The 22,623-nt window shown below is 49.1% G+C and overlaps 9 protein-coding genes across 9 annotated transcripts; 5 read left to right on the forward strand and 4 right to left on the reverse strand.

Moving 5' to 3' along the window:
- Positions 1–492: 492 nt before the first annotated feature.
- Positions 493–879, forward strand: N7457_009054 (uncharacterized protein; the record flags this gene model as incomplete). The annotated part of the gene is made up of 1 exon (XM_057180097.1): positions 493–879. One exon carries the CDS (start codon positions 493–495, stop codon positions 877–879), a length of 387 nt encoding a protein of 128 aa, XP_057028483.1.
- A 173-nt stretch (positions 880–1,052) lies between these two features.
- Positions 1,053–2,675, reverse strand: N7457_009055 (WD repeat protein; the record flags this gene model as incomplete). Its single annotated transcript, XM_057180098.1, has 3 exons — positions 1,053–2,271; positions 2,325–2,555; positions 2,605–2,675. 3 exons carry the CDS (start codon positions 2,673–2,675, stop codon positions 1,053–1,055), a joined length of 1,521 nt encoding a protein of 506 aa, XP_057028484.1.
- Positions 2,676–2,781: 106 nt separating this feature from the next.
- N7457_009056 (uncharacterized protein) lies at positions 2,782–3,520 on the forward strand (the record flags this gene model as incomplete). Its single annotated transcript, XM_057180099.1, has 2 exons — positions 2,782–2,908; positions 2,961–3,520. The coding sequence occupies 2 exons, from the start codon at positions 2,782–2,784 to the stop codon at positions 3,518–3,520; spliced, it is 687 nt and encodes a 228-aa protein (XP_057028485.1).
- A 1,018-nt stretch (positions 3,521–4,538) lies between these two features.
- Positions 4,539–5,262, forward strand: N7457_009057 (putative GAJ protein; the record flags this gene model as incomplete). Its single annotated transcript, XM_057180100.1, has 2 exons — positions 4,539–4,541; positions 4,609–5,262. 2 exons carry the CDS (start codon positions 4,539–4,541, stop codon positions 5,260–5,262), a joined length of 657 nt encoding a protein of 218 aa, XP_057028486.1.
- Positions 5,263–6,285: 1,023 nt separating this feature from the next.
- Positions 6,286–8,614, forward strand: rim8 (pH response protein PalF; the record flags this gene model as incomplete). The annotated part of the gene is made up of 2 exons (XM_057180101.1): positions 6,286–6,747; positions 6,806–8,614. 2 exons carry the CDS (start codon positions 6,286–6,288, stop codon positions 8,612–8,614), a joined length of 2,271 nt encoding a protein of 756 aa, XP_057028487.1.
- Positions 8,615–8,920: 306 nt separating this feature from the next.
- Positions 8,921–9,676, forward strand: N7457_009059 (putative secretory component protein shr3; the record flags this gene model as incomplete). Its single annotated transcript, XM_057180102.1, has 2 exons — positions 8,921–8,966; positions 9,060–9,676. The coding sequence occupies 2 exons, from the start codon at positions 8,921–8,923 to the stop codon at positions 9,674–9,676; spliced, it is 663 nt and encodes a 220-aa protein (XP_057028488.1).
- Positions 9,677–10,122: 446 nt separating this feature from the next.
- On the reverse strand, positions 10,123–11,320 carry N7457_009060 (uncharacterized protein; the record flags this gene model as incomplete). The annotated part of the gene is made up of 3 exons (XM_057180103.1): positions 10,123–10,484; positions 10,547–10,823; positions 10,850–11,320. 3 exons carry the CDS (start codon positions 11,318–11,320, stop codon positions 10,123–10,125), a joined length of 1,110 nt encoding a protein of 369 aa, XP_057028489.1.
- Positions 11,321–16,528: 5,208 nt separating this feature from the next.
- N7457_009061 (uncharacterized protein) lies at positions 16,529–17,238 on the reverse strand (the record flags this gene model as incomplete). Its single annotated transcript, XM_057180104.1, has 2 exons — positions 16,529–16,963; positions 17,044–17,238. The coding sequence occupies 2 exons, from the start codon at positions 17,236–17,238 to the stop codon at positions 16,529–16,531; spliced, it is 630 nt and encodes a 209-aa protein (XP_057028490.1).
- A 2,128-nt stretch (positions 17,239–19,366) lies between these two features.
- On the reverse strand, positions 19,367–21,061 carry N7457_009062 (fungal specific transcription factor domain-containing protein; the record flags this gene model as incomplete). The annotated part of the gene is made up of 1 exon (XM_057180105.1): positions 19,367–21,061. The coding sequence occupies one exon, from the start codon at positions 21,059–21,061 to the stop codon at positions 19,367–19,369; it is 1,695 nt and encodes a 564-aa protein (XP_057028491.1).
- Positions 21,062–22,623: the final 1,562 nt, after the last annotated feature.

A 22,623-nucleotide genomic window follows, 5' to 3' on the forward strand; every position in this document is an offset into this window, starting at 1 on the left:
CCTCAACGGCATATCATTTGTGCTTCATGATCCCGAACGTCTAGACCCTCTTTGGGTGGGTCAGCTCGCCTTTGACAACGATATCAAGTTCACGCTGCCGGGCCTCTGGGCACCGACTACGCGCGCATCCCGACCTGAATGACAACAAAACCCACTTCAGTATCAGGATATGGACATCGAAATCCAGGAATCGGCATTGAATCGCTCCTCCCTGTTCTCTAGTCTTTATACCAACAACCAATCACAGTACACGTGATATCATTGCCCATCATCTTCGGACAACGTCCAACGTTGTGACATCAGTCCCGGGCACTAGATCAGGACCTAGGTACTCTGGAACGAACTATAAGAGAGTAAAAACGTATTTCGTCTTGTTACAACCAAAGCACACTCTTCCAATCCAAAGCAATCACTCCTCAACATCCAAATTCCTACAGAACATCTACCAACGAAACCTCAAAAAACCAAAGAATCACTCTCGCCTCCACCAAAATGGTTCGGCAAGACCCTCATCAAGGTGGAAGCCTCTCTGAAATGGCTCAAGGCACATCTATCCCCAATGATGCTGGCAAAATGAATACCATCCCCTCAGTACCACGTCCAGACCAGCGCGCCGAGCATTCCGGCTTTGATAACGCCGGCATCGCAGAGCCATCAACAGCCATGGCTGCCGATAACACTACCGACTTGCCACGCTCGACCCGCGATATTGGTGAGTCTGGCGAGGTCATAAGTGGCACAGGCAACTCCATGCCAGCAGGCATCGAGTCCAAACATGCCTACATGGGTGCAAACCACCACGCTGGCCATGGTGATACCCGCAATCTCAAGCAATCCAAGTATGGACGGAGCGAATATGAGCGCTATCAAGAGGAGTAAAGGATCCGACGAATCACGGTGAACATGCTTTGCAAAAGATGCAGTTGGTTGCACTCGTGGCTGTTATTTGGTGTATGATATTATGAACCGATGTCTGATCAATTGTAAAACAATCCAAGATTTTCCCACATATTAAGCCGAGTCTCTGCGTAGTATGAGACGATCTAATCATTTTACACTCGCAGCCTGGGTTGATCAGGCCCGAGAAATCCTTGATAGATCTCCTCTAGAACATCTCGTTTCCTCTTCCGATCGGCCTGGGCTGCTTCCTCGGTTTCAGTAGGTTCGCCATCTGGTTCATGCGACACCCATGTCCGTATCGTTCCATCACCGTGCGCAGAGAACAGTTCTATTCCTTCTCCAGAGGCACCGTTGCCCCGCCACACGAGGTCATTAATACGCGCGGCACTTAGGGCACTCGACCGACCCCGAACTTTCTGCGACCCGGTCGTGAGACCTGGGACACGGAGACGTTTGATGAACGTTCCCTCGCGAAGCTCAAACATAAAGATCTCACCACGATCATCCTGCTCATTGAAGTTCGACCACAGTAAAGTCTCATGTCCGGTGTTCATGCATCCTCTCGGTATCATCAAGGGTGCCCGTTCAGCTAGGTGCGAGGAAGAGCTATTACGGACACGGGGACCGAAATGTACCAATGTGTTAGCGCCTGTCGTAGAGTCCCATACTCTGATTCGAGAGTCTTGCCCCGTTGTCACAATGTGGCTGCCATTCGAGGTCCACCGTACTCCTGTTACCGGTCCGTTGTGGGCACGGGCGTGACGAGAAAAGGCTGGACGACTCTCAAACGAAGCTGGCACAGAGCCCGTTCCTGGTGTTGCCAGTCCCACTGGGTCGTCCATATCCAGGGTCGCGATGGCGGAGTTGTGACCTCCACGACGTACGTCGAAAATGATCACCCGGTTGTCGACCGAAGCAGAAGCCAGCAGATGCGGTCGATGAGGTGCCCAATCTACTGATAAAACCGCACCATTGTGCCCTGGTAATCCTTGTGTTGACAGTCCGGACCGTAAATCTACTAGTCGGACCGACCGCTCGGATGTTCCCACTGCGACAAGCAGCGTAGACCCAGCCTGAGAAGAGAACGAGTGCGAATAAGGTGTACAGTCGAGGTTGAATGTATGTACGGGAGTTATAGAAGGCGATTGTAGCGCTGAAAGTTTCAATGTACCATCATGTGCCGTTGAGAAGATCGTTGATGGGACAGGATCGAACGGGTAGATCGAAAGCGATGTGATTGCATGTGTATGCGCGTCGGCGTGGGAGGATTTACTCACACTCGCACACGACTGATGGACATGTTCGAGTTCTGAGCCTCTTGATTCAAGGTCCCAGAGATGAATCGATGGATCGGCACCCCCAGATATCATACTACCCTCATGTTAGATCAATAAGCATGGAGTGCGAAGTGGTTCCACACGCACTATCGGCCTTCAAACTGATCAATAGCCAGGCAATTCACACCGGACTTGTGTGCAAATACCTCCACCGTAGCGCCTAATTCTTGATCCAAAGGCGCCACATCATCGGACCAGTCTGCTGGCACTGCGGCTCTGCGGTTGGAGAACCGTATGCCTGGAGCGGGCTCGAGGTTGTGGACTAGGCGGGTTGTTTGAGCCACATGGAAGTCATTTGGAGTTATAGACCCGAGCGCTCTGTTGAGAAGATAGGAATTCATTCATTCATTAACATCAGTGCTTTCACATGGAGAGGTGAGAGCATTCCGCGACAGCAATGATGCTATGCTTCTTCGGATTAAGGTTGTGCCGGCGCATTTATTGAATTTGGTGATTGGAGATCCTCAGTGTTCTTGCACTAACTACTATACCCATTATTTTTTGATTTGCCAAAACTTGACTGGTATCCCGGCAAACCTGAAGCATGTCTGCCACTAGACAACTGGGTGTGGATGAAGACACTTTTGTTGAGCCAGATGAGGATCACGAGGACCTCCCGGACGATAAGCGCTCGAGGCACCGTCGCGCCAATGTCTACGATGCGATAGCTGGTATGTTTGCTAGCTCGTCCCCATAAGCGAAATGAGAACTAATTAAAGCTAGGTCGCGTCAATCGTCGGGGTGTCCTCGCATGCCATCTACTTGCCTCTCAATACCGTGACACAACCTCATCAAGCGCTCGAACTCTGCGTCCAGAAGAGCTTCTTTACCGCAGAAAGGATATTCTAGAAGATTCAATTGGGGAGAAATCTTATTTCGCCCATGAAACTCTTCCCTTTGATCAAACTCTCCCAAACTCCGAGCTCCTCGAGGCGATACATGCTTATGCAGCCGACTACTACCAGTACGCTACAGCAGATAACGGCAAAGATGACCACCAGACCATGGATGAGACGGCGTTGCTTGCAATGGGGATCTTGATAGAGGAGATGGCCAAAGAGGGACTAGGCGAGACAGGGGATCTGGCCCTGGTCGAAGGACGGGAGCTATCGGAGGAGGAGGACGAAAAGACGGGGGTCGAGAGCGACACCACAACTCATTCGGCAGCACGACCACCTCGAAGGAAACGTGCGAACAGTAACATTCGAAAAAGATCAAAACGACGCAAATTAGCTCGTTCCGTTTCTGCGACAACTGACTTTGACACCGAACTCGATGATTGAAGATAATTTGGTGAGATGCCATTGGGATCTTCCTTGTGATGTTGCATCCATTTCTCCGCAACCGAATATTCTCGGAGCCTTTTGACATCTGCAGCTGTAGCAAACTACACGCGATCTTGCAAACCTTCGGCCATACCCCTCGGAGGCGAATTGGGTCACCTCATGTACTGCCGTGGCACAGCCACCCTGCACATGGTTTCGGCGTATATCCTAGTCCCCGTCACCGCTATTTGGCACATCAAGAGGCAACAGTCAGGCTTTACTGCGTGCTTTGTAAGACAATAGCACTGCTGCGTCTCCCTGTGCGGCTTCGGCTACACCGAATGTTCGAAATGGAGCCATGCAAACATGGTTACTTCCAGGGGCGAGAAATTGCCGCGTTGAAACTGGCCAACATCTAGCCGATTTGCAGGGCTGCCGAGAGGCCCTCGCCAAGTAGATTGATATGCTGTGCATCGTGCAGCAGCTTCGGTTCCATTCTGGCTGAGATCGGCGCGACATGTGTTGCCATAAGACTTTGTTTCCGTTGCAGCAGAAATTTTGTCTCACGCGACACGTCTAACTCAATTAGGGTCTTCCAGGAACTGGCTCAATCGAGCCTTCACGGAGAAGATCATATCAGATTTACTCTGGTCTGGTGCAGACCCGAATTTACATGATTTGATCATGCCAAATGAACTGTTTACAGCAATACTCCATGAAGAGTCCCAGTAGATTACATCCTAGTCATAGCCAATGTGCTGGCGAAGCAGAAGCAAAGAAATCCTATAAATAGTCCGAAAGGAAAATTATCAGAATCAGGCGCATCAGACACGGAAGATGAGCCTGTACTCTCGTGCGTTGGTGCCGCGTGACAGGTAAACCTCCAGTTGTACTCGGGGGAACTCCTGACCGGGACTCCCAACCTGCGCCTCCACCGAATGCTTAGCTGTCCTACATGTGCCCAATGAGGGAAGCATGGGCTGGTAAGCTTTCTTGATGAATATACTTCAAGTTATTTGATCAAAGCTCTTTCAAAATGGTACGCCACGTTGGTCTGTGCCTTATTCTGGGTCATCCAAGCGAGACTACTGACGCATTCTGACCAGCCCAAATTGTCCAAAAGCGCGAAACAGGATTTGATCTTGACTCATCTCCGCAGTACTGGGACCTGTCACACGCTCAAGGATCTAGAAAAGATACTGCCCTCGGTTGCATCAATCAACGGCATCCAGGTCAAGGAATACATCCAAGCTTTAACCGACGAGGGTCAGATACGAGTGGAAAAGATCGGCAGTGGGAACTGGTACTGGAGCTTCACCAGTGATGAAAAGCATAATCAAGAGCGCCAGTTGGCCCAGGTGACAGAAGAGGTGGAGAAAGTCCGGAAGTCTTGCGCCGATGCGGAAGCGGCGTTGGCCGCTGAGACCTTACGCCGAGGGGAGGAGACCGACGAGGAAGATGAAAGGGAGACTCTCATGGCCCAAAAAGCCGAGCTTCAAGCCGCAGTTGATCGGGTACGGATTGCAGAGGCCCAACTCTCTGGACCCCTCAATTCGCTCAACAGCAAGGGTGTGAAGCAAGTCCAAGAGGAGCTAGCGGAGTTCCGACAGCAGGCACTGCAGTGGACGGATAATATCTACATACTGGAGGAATACTTGCGCAAGTTAGCAGGCGGGGACCGACAAATCATTGAGGGGATCCTGCGGGAGTGTTATGGAGACGAATACGTGGACGGCGAGGGCCTCTGTGATCTAGGCTAGAGCTGGGGAATCAAAGAGATCCGGTGCATCCGTTTGACAAAAAAGCTTAGGATTGCTTAGCACATGGCATCCTTGGGAAATGATGCGTCAGAAATTGTGAAACAAAATCCTCCCTAAAAACAGGGTCATTCCTAAGTCACCGTATCGCAAGTATCCCCGAAGTGATAATCCACATAAATTGCCCAGAAAAGGGGAAACTAGTTGAGCCACCAAGAGAAGCTTGACCCTTCGACACGCGAATCGAAAGCCCTTGGGTCCTCCGCCTCCCGGCTTATCGCAAACTCCCGACTTCTGTCTCGTCAATTCATCTCTCTCTCTCTCTCTCTTTATTCATATCCCCCCTCCTCCTTTACTCCGGACTCCTAGAATCACCCCTCCCTCGATCGCCTCTTGACGTTGGCTCGTGCGTTCTCGAGTCCCACATTCCTCCAACTCTCGCGCTATCTCCAGTCGCGCCTCCCTCTCTCCCGACTTTGTTCTGGGCTCTCGCCTGCAGGTCCTAGCATTCAGCGACACCGGCCCATTGGTCCTATTCGAATCTGTCATTCCTCCCCAACCTGCATTATCCACTCTTATCTTACGGCCTGACCCTGCGAGACACGACTTCCCGGCGGGGGTACCGTCGAACTCCTGCCTCGCGCCCCGATGCCACGAGAAACAATGTGGTGTAGTGGCCTTCGATCATAATTCCCATTCCTTTCTTTGGACCCGGGGAATCTCGCTCGTGAAGAAGGATACATTTCGTCAACGTTTGGAACCAGACCGTGTCCGGTGCACTGGCCCTGGACGCCAGACCCCTCGACAAACCGATCTACTTATCGTGTCGCTCGATCGGTTCCATTGACGTAGGCTGACTGCCTACTGGTCTGTCTGACCTTTCCCCGCCATTCCGTGCTTCTCCAGAGTCCACCGGCGTGTCTGTCCGATCGGTGCCAAAGCGGTTGCAGTCTATCATCCCCACCTTCCCTCTCACCCCCCTGCCATACTGTCTTGTATAGATGCAGTAGATAGTGTCCGTGTGTCATGTCCGCCAACCCTCCCACCCAACCTACCTTGCCGGCCAGTCGGAATCGCAACTCTCTCCTGTCCAAGTTTCGCTCCCCCCTCGGTCAACGGAATCGCGGCATTACCGACTTTTACATCGATCCAGATGACCCATGGCGCTCATATTTCCCCGGTGATGTCATCAAAGGCACCGTTGTCGTGACCGTTGTGCGACCCGTTCGCATCACTCATATTGTGATATGCCTCCACGGCTATGTCAAGGTGTTCAAGAACGCGATTCCGGCTGGGGAGATAACCCCGGACTTGGGATTCTTAGGACCAGGACGGGGTCGACGCGGTGCTGAATATTTGGGCAATGGATTGGCAACTTTGTTTGAAGATGAAGTTGTTCTATGTGGCGACGGACGTCTAAAGGAGGGCATATACAAGTTTCGATTTGAAATGGGGCTTCCTCCTTATGCACTTCCCAGCAGCATCAACGTGCGTTTGCTTATGCCGCCACTTTATTCGACTATGCTAACCAGGTGGAAATCTGCAGTTTGAGCGCGGAATCATCGGCTACTCACTTACCTCTACCCTTACTCGACCGACTACCATGAACCCTACGCTCTCCTGCCGAAAGCGAGTCAATATTTTAGAAAACATCGATATCGCACCCTTCCCTGCACCCAGGGCCCGCATTGTTACATTGGAACCGATCACAAAACGTTCGAAACCGAGGGGGAAAGCCAAATCAACAAGTTCCGACGCAACTGCAGGGCCTGACACATCCTCGGTCGATACTCCTATTAGTGGCGCAGCACCATCTATAGATATCATACCACCACTGAGCCCTTCGCCAAGTAATGTCAGCTCATCCAGCCGACCCAGCGAAAGCAGCCAGAGCTTTCGCATCGCCAGTGATCCCGGTTCATCAGCAAGCACCGGTGGACAAAACAGTGACAGTCGCAGTGTGACCCCGTCCCTATCAGATAAAACCATCACCGCAAAGGCCGAACTTCTGCGCGCCGGCGTGCTCCCTGGCGACACCCTGCCTATAACAGTCACGATCAACCATTGTAAACAAGTGCGCAGTGCACATGGAATTATGATCACTTTATATCGACAAGGTCGCATTGATTTACACCCCGCAATCCCCATGGGCACTACGGTAGCTGGGAAAAAGCCAGTCTATGAAGATTGCTATCCTCGATCACGGACTGGGCTTGGAGGTCTTACCTTGGGAACGAGTCGGACAAGCAGCACCTTTCGCAAAGACTTGTCGCAGACATTTGCTCCGCTGATCGTTGATCCAAGTACCATGACTGCAATCATAAAAACTTCTATCCGAATACCAGAAGACGCGTTTCCAACCATCACCCGTGTACCGGGAGCCATGATCAATTTTCGGTACTATGTGGAGGTTGTAACGGACTTGCGTGGAAAGATCACTTCACCGGACCGCTTCATCCCGCGTTTCAACATGACCTCCGGTGGTCCTAATTTTTCGCCCAGCGGACAGGTTCTAAATCCAACCGATTCAAGCGGCGTTACTGCTAATTGGGCTGGCAACATCTTGGACACGGATTCGATTCGCCGTGAAAAGGGAGTGATATCGGTGGCCTTTGAAGTCGTTGTTGGGACGCGCGATTCACGGCGAGGGAAATCCACGAAGCGTACATCATCTACAGCTGGCGACTCGACAACATCACAAATGGTACCTTCTCCAGCTGCAATTAAAGTTAATCCCGTTGAGGGAGAAGGGTGGCCAGAGACCAGTTCGATGCCTAATTCTCATGGTGAACATGGGATACAGGTGGCCTATTTCCCCGAGGAGACAGATTGGGCAGAGTACGCTGAAGAGTACCCTGAACACTTCCAGTCCATGGACCCTATGGTTGCGCCTCCGGAAGTTGAGGAGCCAGTCGACGAGAAAGCTCGAGTACGACGCCACGAGGAAGCTCTCTTGCCAAGCCAACCGCCGGATGAAGACGAGGCAGGACCATCCACACTACCAATGGAGGTTCCGACCGCGCCGGTTTTGCCGGATGATCATCATCTTCAAGACTACCAGCACGTGCCTTCACCAGATACAAGCGGGAGGCCGCATACTGTTCGGTCTGCAGAGATTCTGCAGACTGTCGGTGTGAACGGCACTTCTGCCGGGCCTAGTGCGCCACGTGTCTCAGGCGACGACAAACAAGAGCTTGAGCGCCAACGGCTCGAGGACCAGGCGAGCGCACCCCAAGACGAGGCCAATGGCCACGGGCCCAGTAATGAGCCCAGTGCGCCTGTGTTCGATGAAGACGACCAGCTGGTGGGCGGGACTGCGCATGCAGACGAGTCGCTGCCTCGATACCAGCGATGATGTTTTTATGTACATTTGCATTTACGGGATATTCTGGGAAGATACCACTCGCATTATTTATGAAAACGGCGCTATAGGCGTTGAAATCTGTACCATACACTTGTTTAACAAAAGCGAATGCCACTTAATTCTGAGACATGCACCTAATCGAGTAGTCGAGAGTCGAACGAGAGTCTCGAATTTGCCAATGTTATCTCCCGAGGGCTTGGCGGCAGCCGCTTAGCGATACCAGACTTCAGCTTTCGCCCCTAATCCTCTCTTCTTTACATCTCACACCCTCAGAACTCTGCTCTCCGTATTTTCACAATGGCCTTCAAAAGCGGGTCGTTCGCGACCTTCCTCATCGTCTGCCGTAAGTCCCCATCGCAATCCCCAGATTTTCCCCGGACCCCAACGGCGAAGAGGCCACGAGACCGCAAATCATCTAACCCCCTTCCCCAACCAGCAACCTGTTTCTTCCTGGGCATTATCTTCTCCCTCTTCCCCTATGACTACCCGATCCTGTGGTCCACCGTGACTACCCCAGCCGCGCACTATGACTACCTCGAAGCACACCTCCGCTTCCTCCACGCCTCGCCCCCACTCATCCCACGCATCCTGCACATCGTCATCTTCCTCGGTCTGGCCGGTCTCCTCGCCAAACTCTTCAAGCCCTCCGAGTCCAACATGCTGTTTGACGGCGCCTCGCTGGTCCTCTACATGTGCGGCGTGACAGTCTACATCGCCAACATCGTCAAGGGTCTGCGCCTTGCGACTGCCGGCCAGTATGGCGCCGCCCTGGCCACCAACGCCGAAGAGAAGGAACAGATCCTCGACCGTGAGGACTCGCTCAAGGTTCTCTCTGCTAGCAATACTATTCTCGCGCTGGTCCTTGTCGGTATCTTGGTGCTGCAGGCTGGACAGTGGTATGCGGAGCGCAAGGATGCTCAGGAAGATGAGTCCTTTGCTACCAAGAAGGCTGAGAAGGAGTCTGGTGAGGCGACTGCTGCTTCTTCCGGTGCGTCGACTGCGACTGCTGGTAAGCCTGGTCGACAGGGTAGCCAGCGGAAGAAGAACAACTAATTTAATGTTATTTGTTTCTCTTGCGCTTGTGTTTTACTCTCGGGATGTGGGGTTCTGTCTGGTGGGATAGTGTGATGACTTGCTAGCTGTAATTCTCTCTCTAATCAACTACGAAGATGAGAATTTACTGTCGCAAAAGGAAAATCATTGAAGATGCCTTGTTTTCTTCGTTGTCAAGGGGTCGCCAACTTCGACCTTCGTTTATGTACATATATATGGGACCCATAGATATGGTATGGCATATCCATGCAAGAAAAAGATAGCAAATGAAAATGCAGCAATGAGGCATGATATGCATTTGGAGCATATTAACATAACAAAAAGGATGGACATATGATCATAGATGCATGTAGTGTGGACATATGGTATAGCACCGCAGAAGGGGAATCATTGCGCGAAGTCGTGAAAGATGGGATGAGATCATATCATGTATAAAAAAGTCAAGTTCAACAAAATGAGAAAGGGCTTCGAGGGAGATCTGGTGAGCGTGGGCTCAGGGCCTTCGCGAACAAATCCTCACCGGAATCGTTGCTTGCAGTGCGCGAAATCGTGCCCATAGCCGCGAAACCGGTGGGGTTATGGTTTTGCTGAGCTTCCTGCAAAACCGAGGGTGGGAAAAGTGCAACTGGCTTGAGTGATTCGGGGCCGGAGGGATTAGTGTGAGAGTCTGGTGTCGGTGTGGGATTGGTGTCTGGTGTCGGCATAGAGTGAATGTGTCTATGGGCAACATTGCGGAATGAGCTGAACGATGAGACAGCAACATCGGGAGATTGAGGCGAAAGTAGGTGGGCGGCATTGGAATCTGAGCCTGATTGATGTTAGCATCACGAATGTAGCTGATAGAAAATTTATGGGGGCGAAGCAACATACCTCCGTTTACTGACAGGTCCTTCTCACTTGTCTGGAGCTTTAATCCTTTAAGCTTGTCGCTTAGCTTTTTTCCACTGACGGGCGACACGGGTGTCGCTGGCCCTGTAGGATAGACTGAGGACTCATGGCTGCCGGAGACAGAGTCGACGGTGCGCGCAGTTAGGCCGAAGTTGTCCTCAATCCACTCCTTCTCACTAATGGCCATATGCAACGCAATACCTTCCACATTGTTGCGGGACTCGGCATCGATCTCTTGCTCCAGAACTCGAAGGCGCTTCTTCGCCCAGATTGTGTGCAAGACACCCTTCTTGCCTGCTGCACGTCCTGTAGCACCCAGTTCAGGGGGAAGATAGCGGGAAGAGGATTGAGCCGGAGAGCGTCCCGTGGCTTAGAAGGCAGAGGGGCGGCGAGATCTGGCTCGTCTGATCGGGGGATTCGCGGTTCATAGTAAAGCGTGACGACAGGCGGGATGGTGGTATTGGGTGGGAGCAAGAAGTAGAAGCGGCGTAAGCTATCACTAGGCCGTTCATCGGCGGGCAGTACGGAAGTCTTTCCGGCCCAGGAGACATGCCATGACCCATCGGTCATGGATCGGGAGAGATCATCGTCCTCCCACTCAATCATGAGGATTTTGGTACCATCGTTTCCTTTTCCAGCTTCGAATTCGAACCGGGCTAATGCGGTTATTGACAAACTTCCACCTTTGGGGGTTTGGCAGGTTTCAAGCTCAGTAAATTCGCGGTCCACTGTGAAGGTGGGGGTGGCTTGGGACATGACTGGAGGCGAGGTAGAAGATAATCACGGTACGTTCTGAGGTTGGGGGTAGACGATATGCACTTGGTTGACTCGAGGCGTGCTTAGGGCAATGCACGGCTCAGCAGGTAGAAAGACACGAAAGGAGGTAGACCTGGTTTGGGTGGGATGGGAATAATCCGCACCAGAATGGGGGACGAAGGGCTTTAGGCGGGTCGATCACGGGATTTTGAAAATCATTCTATGTACTCCGTTCATTCCATCCTACTTTGACTGCCCGCTTCGAGTGGGAGATACTCTAACCGAACTGGATCGGGGTGATTTTTCTGTCCGCTGTAATTCGCTGGCTTATTACAGGGGCATGTTACAGAAGGTCAATCGCATCACATCACATCGGAGGCTTTGTCCCCCCGCCTCTAAATTTAGAACCCAGTTGCACCTGTTCACAGTCAGTCCCGAATCCATCTTTTTGGGGACCATTATCTGTTGGGGAGCTTGCCTTTTATGCTCCAAAGATGAAACGATGGTTTCCAAAATAGCAACGAAAGGAACACCTCAAAGGAACATGATCACCACAAAAATAGCACCTATTTCGAGGCCCGTGCAAGCAGACACACAACGTCGAGTGTGATAGACCCCGCACTCCTGCATCGAAGACATGCATTCTATTTATATCCACCACCAATCGAAGGTTCGGGTTCAAGTTAATGCCATACGGTCGGTGGATCTGGCAACATTTGCTTTGTTGACTGCAAATAATGTATCAGCCAGTTCAATGGCGAGATGTTGAGCTATTGGTAAGGGACAGAAGGACAGGATTAGTTTTGTGCTGGTCATAGATAAACAGATAACTTAGGAAGGTTTGATAGTCTTCGTAGACGACGCGCAGGCCAGAGTTAGCAATCTTGGAGCAAATCCGACGTCGACACAGCTGATCGCCGCCTGAGGAAGAGATCTGGAGGCACATCATCGCGACATGTTTTGGTTTCAAAGTACGGAGTAGACGAAGATGCATGGGCTGGCTGACGATATTCAGAGTCAAGACCTTCTATTCCACATTAGGATCTCTTTAGAGTCAACAAAGGTATGAGTATCATACTGTATGATACAAGTTGAGAACAAGTGCCCAAAAAGAAGAGATACGCACCCAAAACGCACTGTCAAGAGGAGAGCCATAACAGACAGTTATTTTTGGAAGTGATGGCCCATCTTTGCAGTGCTATCACATAGTTCCAGCATCAGATGCCAGTAGATTGATCATTGTGGTTCACAAAAGATGGAACCGGCGGCAGCATTGCCTTTCTGTCAAGGAGATAAGACACTAGTGGACTTGAGAATAGGATCTATTCATAGCCGAAGACTTTGATTAGTCCGAAGAAGAAGGCTGACACGGATCGTCGCTCAAGATTCGGGAACTGTAGTGTATGCCTCTCGTTGCTAAGTTTAGCAACCTCAGCTCTCCCGAAGCAGCACTAGCAAGGATATGATCCGACAAGGCCTCCTGAGCCAGTGATAGACAAAGAGTGGGTAAAGACTGGTTGACTAGAGATGCACTTCGGAGGTTCTGCAACTTTGCCGTTGAGCCTATTAAGTTCCGTAACAGCTTTGTTCAGTGGATGAACGGTAAGCCAAGAAAGAAAGAAATCATAATATTTTCATGGGATCCTATTGTTAGAACAGTGCGTTGACCACCCACGATGAAGGATCGGCCACACATGTGAATAGTTTCTCAGAAAGATGAGTTATAAGAAGGCGTGCCGCTTGTGACTGGTGGAAACCGTCTAGAGCTGATCTCGAAAGGTTCGAAATGATTGTCACTCGACATAGAGAAGATACCAAAGAAGAAGAAAGTATATCAACCCAGGCGAGAGCTTTGCTCTCTCTGGCTTACATTGGATAGAATGATGCTCAAGAAAATAATGATTGATGATGTTATGGAGTTTAGAGAAAGAAAGAGAAGGCATTTGCAATCAAGTCCACAGCCCTTTGATATATTTTATGAGCATGAGGTGTTGTGGTGTATATATTAAGCCCTGTAGGGAGTATGTGATATGAAGTTGACATCCCGACCATTTGGTTCCAAAAATAACCCTCCAGTGTTAAGCTCTACCCCACTGCCCATGTAGGGTAAAATTAGAACAATGGCTTGAAAAAAGAGATAATCTGATCACGGATAGCTGGGATATGGGGGAATATCCCAAGTCAGCTAGCAAATGGATGCGCAAAGCCACGGCGGCTATTACCCCACTCTCATTGGCCAAGATTTACCTACCCCCTACTTTTATCAACATAGGGTCTTATGTACGGAGTACGGAGTACGGAGTAGTTGGGCATCTAATAGAAATGTCTTCACGCTAATGTCGGTGAAAGGGTATTGCATCCTTGGTGGCACACCGGTTTTTGCCCCGAGATTAATAGCGTTGCTGAAATTACTCTGTACTTGGAAGGACACGGGACAAACAACAAAGATTTCAATCACCGAATAACACATCTTCAGTTAATATGAGACTATTATATCCCGTAAGGAGTACATGTGCATTGATGTACCTGGATAATCGAGCTATATACTCCGTCAGTCTATGAAACCCATTACCTCAGATCAACACGAAGCCAAATTTGGAAGTTGAAACATGTGGCGAGACTTCTTGCCACGCTACACTATGTGAATGTACCTAGATAAAGAGTACGGAGCACAAGTTTGAGGACAAACACTCCACAGTGGGACCCAAGGCTTTGTGGAGCCAACCATGGTCGAAAACGGGGCTCAACGGGCTCCTGACCCGCCAACATGGGCCTGCTAATGTAAATACGGGGTTAGCGTGGGCGCTTAGAGATTATCACCGGGCCTAATTCCATATATGGAACTGTGCGCAAATCTTCCCAAGGAGAGAAATTTGGATGCTCTGCTATGCTTCCTCAATGGTCAATAATAACATAGCTCATCACCTCAAGCAAGCTTTTAAGTTGAACAAAATGAAGTTTATGACTGCAGCTTGATTGGAATCGTCTCATGTAACAAGTGGTGCGTAAATCTATGTATCGATACAGTCGGTAACATGCATTTTGAACAACCTTGGAAGACAATTGAACCAAGGATCCATAAGGGCCGTACTCGAAGGTTCAATAAATCGATAGTCGCAATTTGATTCAGAATAGCTTTGCTATTTTTGTATGAACTAGGCTCACTAGTTAAAATAAGGCGTGAAAGCACAGATTGAGGTTGTATGGAAACAATGTCTTACACTGATGTATACTTTGGTAATTTTCGAATGCCCACGTTCCGAGGTCAGATACGATTCTTATATATTACCTAGGTATGTAGGTACTGCGTATGTAGGCCCTGATGTAAGCTGGACATACATGTACCTAGGTGTTATAATATGTATACATACATACGTCGTGGAGCAGGTCTGTAAAAGCAAAGTTTACAAATTACATGTAGCAATACCAACCCTTCAAGGTTGTTCACATTGATGGGATATTTATGTACCTACCTAGGTAGATATCTACAGGTAGCCTAAATCATACTGTAAATCCAAGTAACTCAACAATGGCATTACCTATTCTAATATATTGCCCTGTATATCTATAAGCTGAGACTAGTATATTATATTACCCTCTTTGATACATAAAACCAGTCTTCTGACGGTTGTCATGGTCTGATACGACATTGAGCCAGTGCAATCAGATATTAGAGACGGATGACTGCGCACTGAGCCTCACTGGATATGCAATCCTACGAGTCAGTCTTTGTTCTATTTGCAACTTTGAACCATATACTCCGTATGGAGTACGGAGTATTGTAGGACGCAAGGCAGACAGTGGCGTTCAAGGATTGATGTGGGAGAAGAATACCGACTGCTTGGCACTCTCAGCCTCATTAGGAAAAGGTTACCGCAAAAAGTATACAGACCATTAGAAATGCTGATACGTGTTGGGAGCCCCCAATATGAAGACTTAGCGGGATGCTCAACGCACCGTTTTTTGGACAGCCCTCAAAACTTTCTCGAAGCGCCAGGATCTAGGGGCGAATCGACAAAGAAATGGCTACAAATTCGCTCAATTCTGTTTAGCAACAAAAATATCTTTGTTGGTATATCAACCTTCCTTAGTAGATCATGATTCAGGAACCAAATTGCCATCTCCTGTAACTATATAGTAGATTTAGTCTTGTCAGGATGTATTGGGGCAAAGAGTTACCAATTGAACATCTTGGTACACATGGGTAGATATACACATGTGAATCAGAGAATTTGCATTTGATAGCTGATGATGAAATCTCCGAGTTTCAGAGAGGACGCTAGAGATCCCTTGTCTAGCCTAGCATGTAAGCAAGAACCGCGCTAGTGGGGTTATTCCTTGTTTCCCGCCGACGTTGGATATTGTGTTGGAGTTTTCTGTTCTGTCATTAGCTACCATTGAATGCACTCGGCACGTGGAGGTGGTTAGACATTAGACATGGCGAGTTGTCGATGATAGATCAGCTCATGATAGGACGAAATCGACTAGGGATTTCTCTGCCTTACGATCAGCCCGAGGTCTCGACCCAAAACAACCTTGGAGACGAATGAGGCTCACACTAAGCTTCAAGGGGCCTCCCGAGGTCATATCAAACAAAAGTACTTGTATTGAGAGGATTGAACCCATCCTAGTAAAAACCGAAAACCAAGTATTTTTATAGTATCATACGGCGGATAATTGAATCCAGAGAGCCTGCAGAAGGCCTATAAAAAACAAGCAGTAAGAGACGAGGAATGCACCAGAATATATTCGCCGTAAATGCTACCAGATTGGTCCGGTGACCAATTTTGACGCCTAATATTAAAGAGCCAAGACAAAACAAAAAGCCCGAGTCGTATCCCCATAAACCGAAACCCTTTGATAACTGACAACATATCGTGCACGTAAACAGAGACGCCATAATTGCAAACCCCAACCCAGCCAACTCCGTGTCCCCAACCCCGCCTTCTGACTTGCACTTGTGAGACGAGACATTCGCTCTCATGATAGAACGCAGCAAATGAAAAACGCCAGCACCAAAGCAGCAAGGAAGAACCTATGTAGTTCCCACCATTAGGCAATAGTGTTTGATAAGGACTTGAGGATCAGGCAGATTCCGAAAACGTGCTCCGCATCCCGAAGCCTCATCGATATTGCTCATATAATCAAAATGAAACCAAAAATGAAAAACGAGCGCCCCAAATAATGAATTGCGAGAAAGATACCAGCTCAAACATCTCGACATTCTTGGGTCTTGCGTCTTTTTCCCTTCGGAGGGGGATCAAGCGGGGTGCGCTTGTATGTGACCGTCCGAGTCACGACTTGCCTAACACTCACAGCTTTCGTAGTTGCACTTTTGGGTGGCTCAAGATATCGAAGTTTCCAATCCGACGGAGAGAAAGGTGACCGAGCACTTGTTGCACTACGAGGAAGTGCACTCCACGGGTTTGCGCTATATGGACTCGCGCTGTATGGGGTTGCACTACACGGGGTGGCAGTTCGTGGAGAGTCCTTTGAAGAGAATGGCTTGAGCGATTGAGGAATGCGGAGTCGTCTTAGCGCAGGCGGGGCCTTGGATGATTTCGCAGTGCAAGAGGAGGGGGCGGAAGAGAAATACATGGTGTGGCGGGCGATTTGAGTGAATTCCCAGAGGATAGTGCGGGACTAGTTGCAGTAGACGGCAGCGAGATTGGCGACGGGTCGCTTTTCTCGACCGAAAATTTTGGAAAACCCCCGGCACTAACCGGACTTGTAAAGACTGGTGTGAGGGCATTGAGAAAATCGGTATATGCTAGTGGGGGTGTGATAGGCGTTGCGCTTCCATCTTCGCGTTTGATGTCATCGACGGTGAGGGTCTTGGAGTCCTTGTGTATTTCCGAGGGAAATATGAATGACTTTGGAGTCTTCAACGGATGCAGATCGGGCTTTTGGGAAGGCATCTTGCTCAACAGGGTAGACAAGTTGGATGATGAAAGCGCAGAAACGATGGGCTCGAATGCTTCAGTTTGGAGGGATGTACTAGTAACGCAAGCACAAGGCGAGAACAGATTGCGCGTGTATTGTTGAAAAAGGAGGTGAAGAAATATCTGGATAAATGGAGAAGAAGGTTAGGGCAATGGTCGAGAAGACAGAGCCACTGAGGGAAATAAGTAAGTCTTACCAAGAAGCAAAGACTCAGGAGGGCCACGGAGATCTTTTTCTATATGGGCAGAGTACGACACGACAGACCGTATTGTACAGAACCGTATCAGCTGTACCGTATTGGACGGTATCAGTCAATACGTAGGCGTTCGACTAAAACGGGGTTAGCGTGGCTAATCGCTTTGGCCCCGTAGGATGCGAGTCTTGCGCTCACCAGTCCTGCTGTCAAGACTCAATAAAGGGGGCTGAGCGAAAGGATGGGAGAATTCGCCCCCAAATGAACTGCAAGCCTCAATGATATTCTGGTTCGAATGAGAAATGTGTACAAGCGACCAGCACTTGACTAATAAAACGAATGAGTGTATGGTATAAACAAGCCAAAGAAAAGAAGGTGGCTGCAATGACTACAAACCAGCCAGAAGTGGCTTCCAAGACTTATTATATACCCCATCGAATCCAAATGATAACCGCTTCCATCTGTGGGATAAAACACCGGTTCCATTGTCGCGCGCTTCCCTGAAGCAGTAGTGCCTGCCCTACCCTGTTCCCAAAATACGCCCCACGCGACTGAGGCGTCGACCAGCGGCTTGGTTTCTTCAGCAACGGAACATATGCAGAAGATTGCCCATCATGGCTCGCTACTATGGGAGCGCGCGGCATTGATAGCATCGGCGGCTCGACATTGTATCATGGGCTGGGATTTTAAATTGTACTTGGCTGGGGGCTTCCCAAGCCATAAACAACCGCCGCGAAGTACGTCTTACTCTCCGAAAACACATAGCTATTGTTTCATCAATCGCTGAGGCCAGTGGTTGCAATGATTGTCCAATCATGCTTGCTTTGGACCGGTGGTTGCATGTACCTACAGCCACTAGTTGTACACCCTACTCCATAGATGGACTTCCAGTTTACACTAAGCTGTCGACTATGCCACTTCAGCTCTCGGAGACATTATTTCATATCAGATATTAGATTCCTCAGCTGCTTGACCTGCATAATGGCTCGCTGCAAGACACGGCACTTGTTTCACAACGCAAACTTTGCTCTCATATTACATTGGGTTCCAAGAATACCTCGATCACAAAAATTGTTTGGCTTCAATTCATCGACAGGTAAATACCTACGTATTATGATGGGTTGCTTGCCGCCAAATGACTTGATTCTAGCGCTCCTTTGCTAGTCATGCACAAACCCGCCAGCAAGAACCTTCTTTGCCGTGAAACAAGTCCACCCTGTGAATGCAAGAGCGCTTCATCGAATCGGCCTAGTGTTCTAGTGTTCGTTGGAGCCCAAAGATTTCCTGGCTCCAATCGATCCTAGTCTGCCATGGCTTCAAATAAAGACACATCCATGTTCCCTATTTAGTCTTCTAGACCTATAGAAGAAATGAAGCACAAAATGACATTGTTGCATAAACTACGATAAAGGAGAGAGTAATATCTGGATATCGAGGAAATGCCCGTGCATAACAAAATGTATTTCTCCCGAAGGATACCACTTCTAACGGAAGATTTGGCTAGTGATCATCCTAGTGCAAGATATCCATGAACGAAAGCGCAACAGATGTTAAGGATATAAACGAGATGAGATCCAAATGATCTGGGGAATAAACCCGAGGAGAAGGTACGAGGACTAGAGTTCATAAGGGAAATGCAAGTTTACTTCGGCCCAGATAGCGACGAAAACAACACCTATAAAATTGACAAAAGCAAGAAAAGCGAGAGTCGGTGGATAGAATCCAACGCGAATATTAGACGCCATGGAAAACAAAAACGTGCCAATGCTTTGCCCACCTATATAGCATATATGCAATCCCGACTGCTGTCATTAATTAACGAGAGAGCCCAGGAGGTATCATTTAAAAATCCAACAATTGAACGCACAGAAAGCTGACCCTTGAAATCTCGACTCGCTCTTGCAATATATTTAAATGAGAAGGTAGCGCCAGCCGTTTCTGTTCATCACATCTCGCCAGTGAACATGTTGCCTCTTGATTTCCCGCATTCCAGGAGACAAGAGGGGAGCAGATGGGACAGAATCCGGCCTTGCCTCCATGGATTGATATCCTGTCTCAAGCTCGGCCTCTCCCGAAGGGAAAGCTGAACCGACGGGATCATCTGTCAACCGCCAGTACTCATTCAGTAATTGATACATGCGACCGATACTTCCCAAATCAGCCAGATCTCCCAAGGCCGTGATTCGGTCATCCAGGGCCTGTCTGAATGGACTGGAGGGAGTAGAGAAGGCACCGGCAATGAGGAATGGCCAAACAAGCGAGCGATCAAACCCAAATGCTCCTGCTGGAATGTATGACATAGCCTCTGTCAGTGCGTTGACAAGGTTGACAGTGCTGGTCTGATTGCGGTCGGCACCGGGAATAAGGCTACATAGGTAGATTCGAGCGGCAATCCGAAAGATGGCAGTCATAGTCTTAGTCAATGTCTCTGGACGAATTGCTCCAGTTCCTGGAGAGTAGGGGCTTTTATATGTTGAATCGGCATCTTCTGTGTATTCCAATTGACTGCCCAAAGCGGAAACATGTGTGCAGACAGTGATGGAGTCAATGCGACCCTCTATCTTGAGCGATTCGAGACAGGCGATCTCAGAGATGAGATACATGACACGGTCATCGCAGCCCATGAGCTCTCGGAGGCCAGAAGATGTTCCACTCAGGTGCTTGGAGCGATAAGAATGTGCAAACTGAGGTGTTTTACCAAGCATTGTAGCGCCCAAAATGTCAATCCAGGATGTCAATGACATGCTGAACGGGGGAACTGTGTACATGGGACCACAGCTGATCACTTTATTGGTCAGATCCAGTTTGTTAACCAAGTTTGACACGGCTTGGAAATGATCATTCCAGGGAATATCCGGGAGATAATCATCAGGCGCGCCAACTGAACAATGGAAAAAGATCATGGCAAGTGTTGCATCTAGAATATGCTCGTGGTCGGCATCCTTGTTCAGTGCTTGGCACAATTCAGAAATTGCTTCATAGCGATGGCGCATAATATCGTGGTCAATTTGTTCACCGTTCAATCTACTTGTTGTCTTGAGGTGAATTGCAGCAACGCTAAGACAACAGTGGAAGTATGACTTGTTTGTTTCAAGAGACTGAAGCACAGATCTAGCCCGTGCAGAACCGCGTTGGTGGACTTCCAGGATTGGGAAAATCATACGCAAGACGTTGTCCACAAAGTGATCCAAGAGTGGCCGGTCATAGTCATCGACGGGGATATTGGCTTGTAAGGAGGCTTGAGATTGTCCAATGTTTGGGGTCCCCAGGGCTGTATTGGCTTGGGAAAACTGGCTCGAAGATTCGAAACACTCCTCTTGAAACCACTCATCTGACTGGAAAGTGGGAAGTGTGGCGTTAAGTTGCGGCGGGCCCATCGCATTGAAGGTTGAGATCGAAGAATCATGTCTCAGAGGTACATCGTTAACAAAAGTTTGCCGTTCAGTCTTGACATCAACTTCATAGGGATAATGCTGAGAATAAGATATGGGCACGAACCCGGGGGTTGAAAAGTGCGCTGCGAAACTTGAATCGTATTTCTCAGCATAATTAGGGCGGCTAAAATCGGCTTCACCAGAATTTGGTGACGAGAGGGTGCGATTCATATGATCTGAGAGAAATGTCAGAAGTCTGGTCAAATGAAATTGAAACGAAAGAAAAGCTAGCCGACGAACCCTGGAGGGAGCCACTTCGTTCCAATGACTTGGTCTGCTTTATTTTGGTCTTGATTCTTTCCTTTTGTTGTCTTCTTTGCTCCGCATTGCTCCACCACGCGGGTCGTTTATATTCGCACTTGATGCAAAGATTTGCACAAGCTTTACAAGCAGGATGACCCTCATCGCATTTTTTTCTTCGTAGGCGACAGGTGAAGCAACCTATGCAGATTTTCCATGTTAGCAACCTAACCGGTTCAATCAACCATGGAGTCAGTGTGTATGTGCATACCTGAGCGAGACCTTTTGTGCATGCGTCCAGACTTATCCACTTGCCCATTGAGAGACCTTTCCGCCACAGAAGAAGCCCTCCTGCTTGTTGGAGCGACACCTGAAGGTTTTGTATTCGGCATTTTCGTAACAATATCCCCAATATCCAGTATTGATGGAGAGAAATAATCAATCAATGACAAAGACAATCAAAATAACCGGGAGGGGGCGGCACGGCCGACGGAAAATAATGTAGTTGACGAGGAGGCCCAGCCACCTTATTGACAACTAAATGGAGGGTGTAATGGTATAGCCGAACCAGCAGCTTATACACTCTATTAGGGGTATGTAAAGGAAGATGGAAACGAAGGATGGAAAACACACTGCTTCGAGACGATTTCGAAGGAGATCTTTTATCTCGAGATCTCGGATGCGGCGAGTTATAAGTCTGAGCTACGATCAGCAGCCGTGGCCTGCATGCTTCTAAATTTGTTGGAAGCGGTAGACCAGCCTAGTTCGAGTCGGAAGAATATGCGAACATCGAGTGGGGAATACAACCCCAGCAGCAAATCACTTTCGACGCACGGGTTGTTGGTCCGCTCTCAAAACTAAATTTGGGACGAGGCAGGGGTATAAGCACGACGAGTGACGGACGACAGGTATCCAGGGCCGATCCTATCAAGTGGCGTCTGCAACTACCAGTTAGTGATCTCTGGTAGGACGACCAGGGGGGCCCATGATGCACGAGAGTTACAGTAAATTTATGAGTGATCCCTGCTAATGCCCAACTCTTTCGGGGGTAATTACCAACTTTCAAGCACCTCACCTACCACTTAGTGCAACTCTGGGCACAGTGAATCACGACTCTGATAGGCTCATCGTTACAAACTCACTTAATTTTGGCCTTTTGACTGTAGCGGTTTGCCCCGTCCAAATATTTACGTTCGGCTCGAAACGGAGAATAGGAAATCCCCAAGAAGATTCTGGTTCTACATACATTTCCTCACAGTTATGAATTGACAACCAACCAACATTATCCGAAGATGCCCCCGTGAAATTGTGTGAGAAGCGGGGTTGTTGGTTTGTTGGAATCAGCGAACGTAATTAATCCCGCCAGAATGATAGGTGCCCCGTCCATTCTTACGAGTCAGTCTACCTTGACGCTAAACCCCGAAGGCTGGAAAAATTTGGACTAGATCTGATGGTATTGGCCGAGAAGTAAATGGGTTGGTGAAAAGCATGCA

The sequence above is a fragment of the Penicillium paradoxum genome (genome assembly GCF_028828445.1).
Source record: "Penicillium paradoxum strain IBT 22861 chromosome Unknown utg000007l_segment0_segment0, whole genome shotgun sequence".
NCBI classification, from domain to species: Eukaryota; Fungi; Ascomycota; class Eurotiomycetes; order Eurotiales; family Aspergillaceae; genus Penicillium; species Penicillium paradoxum.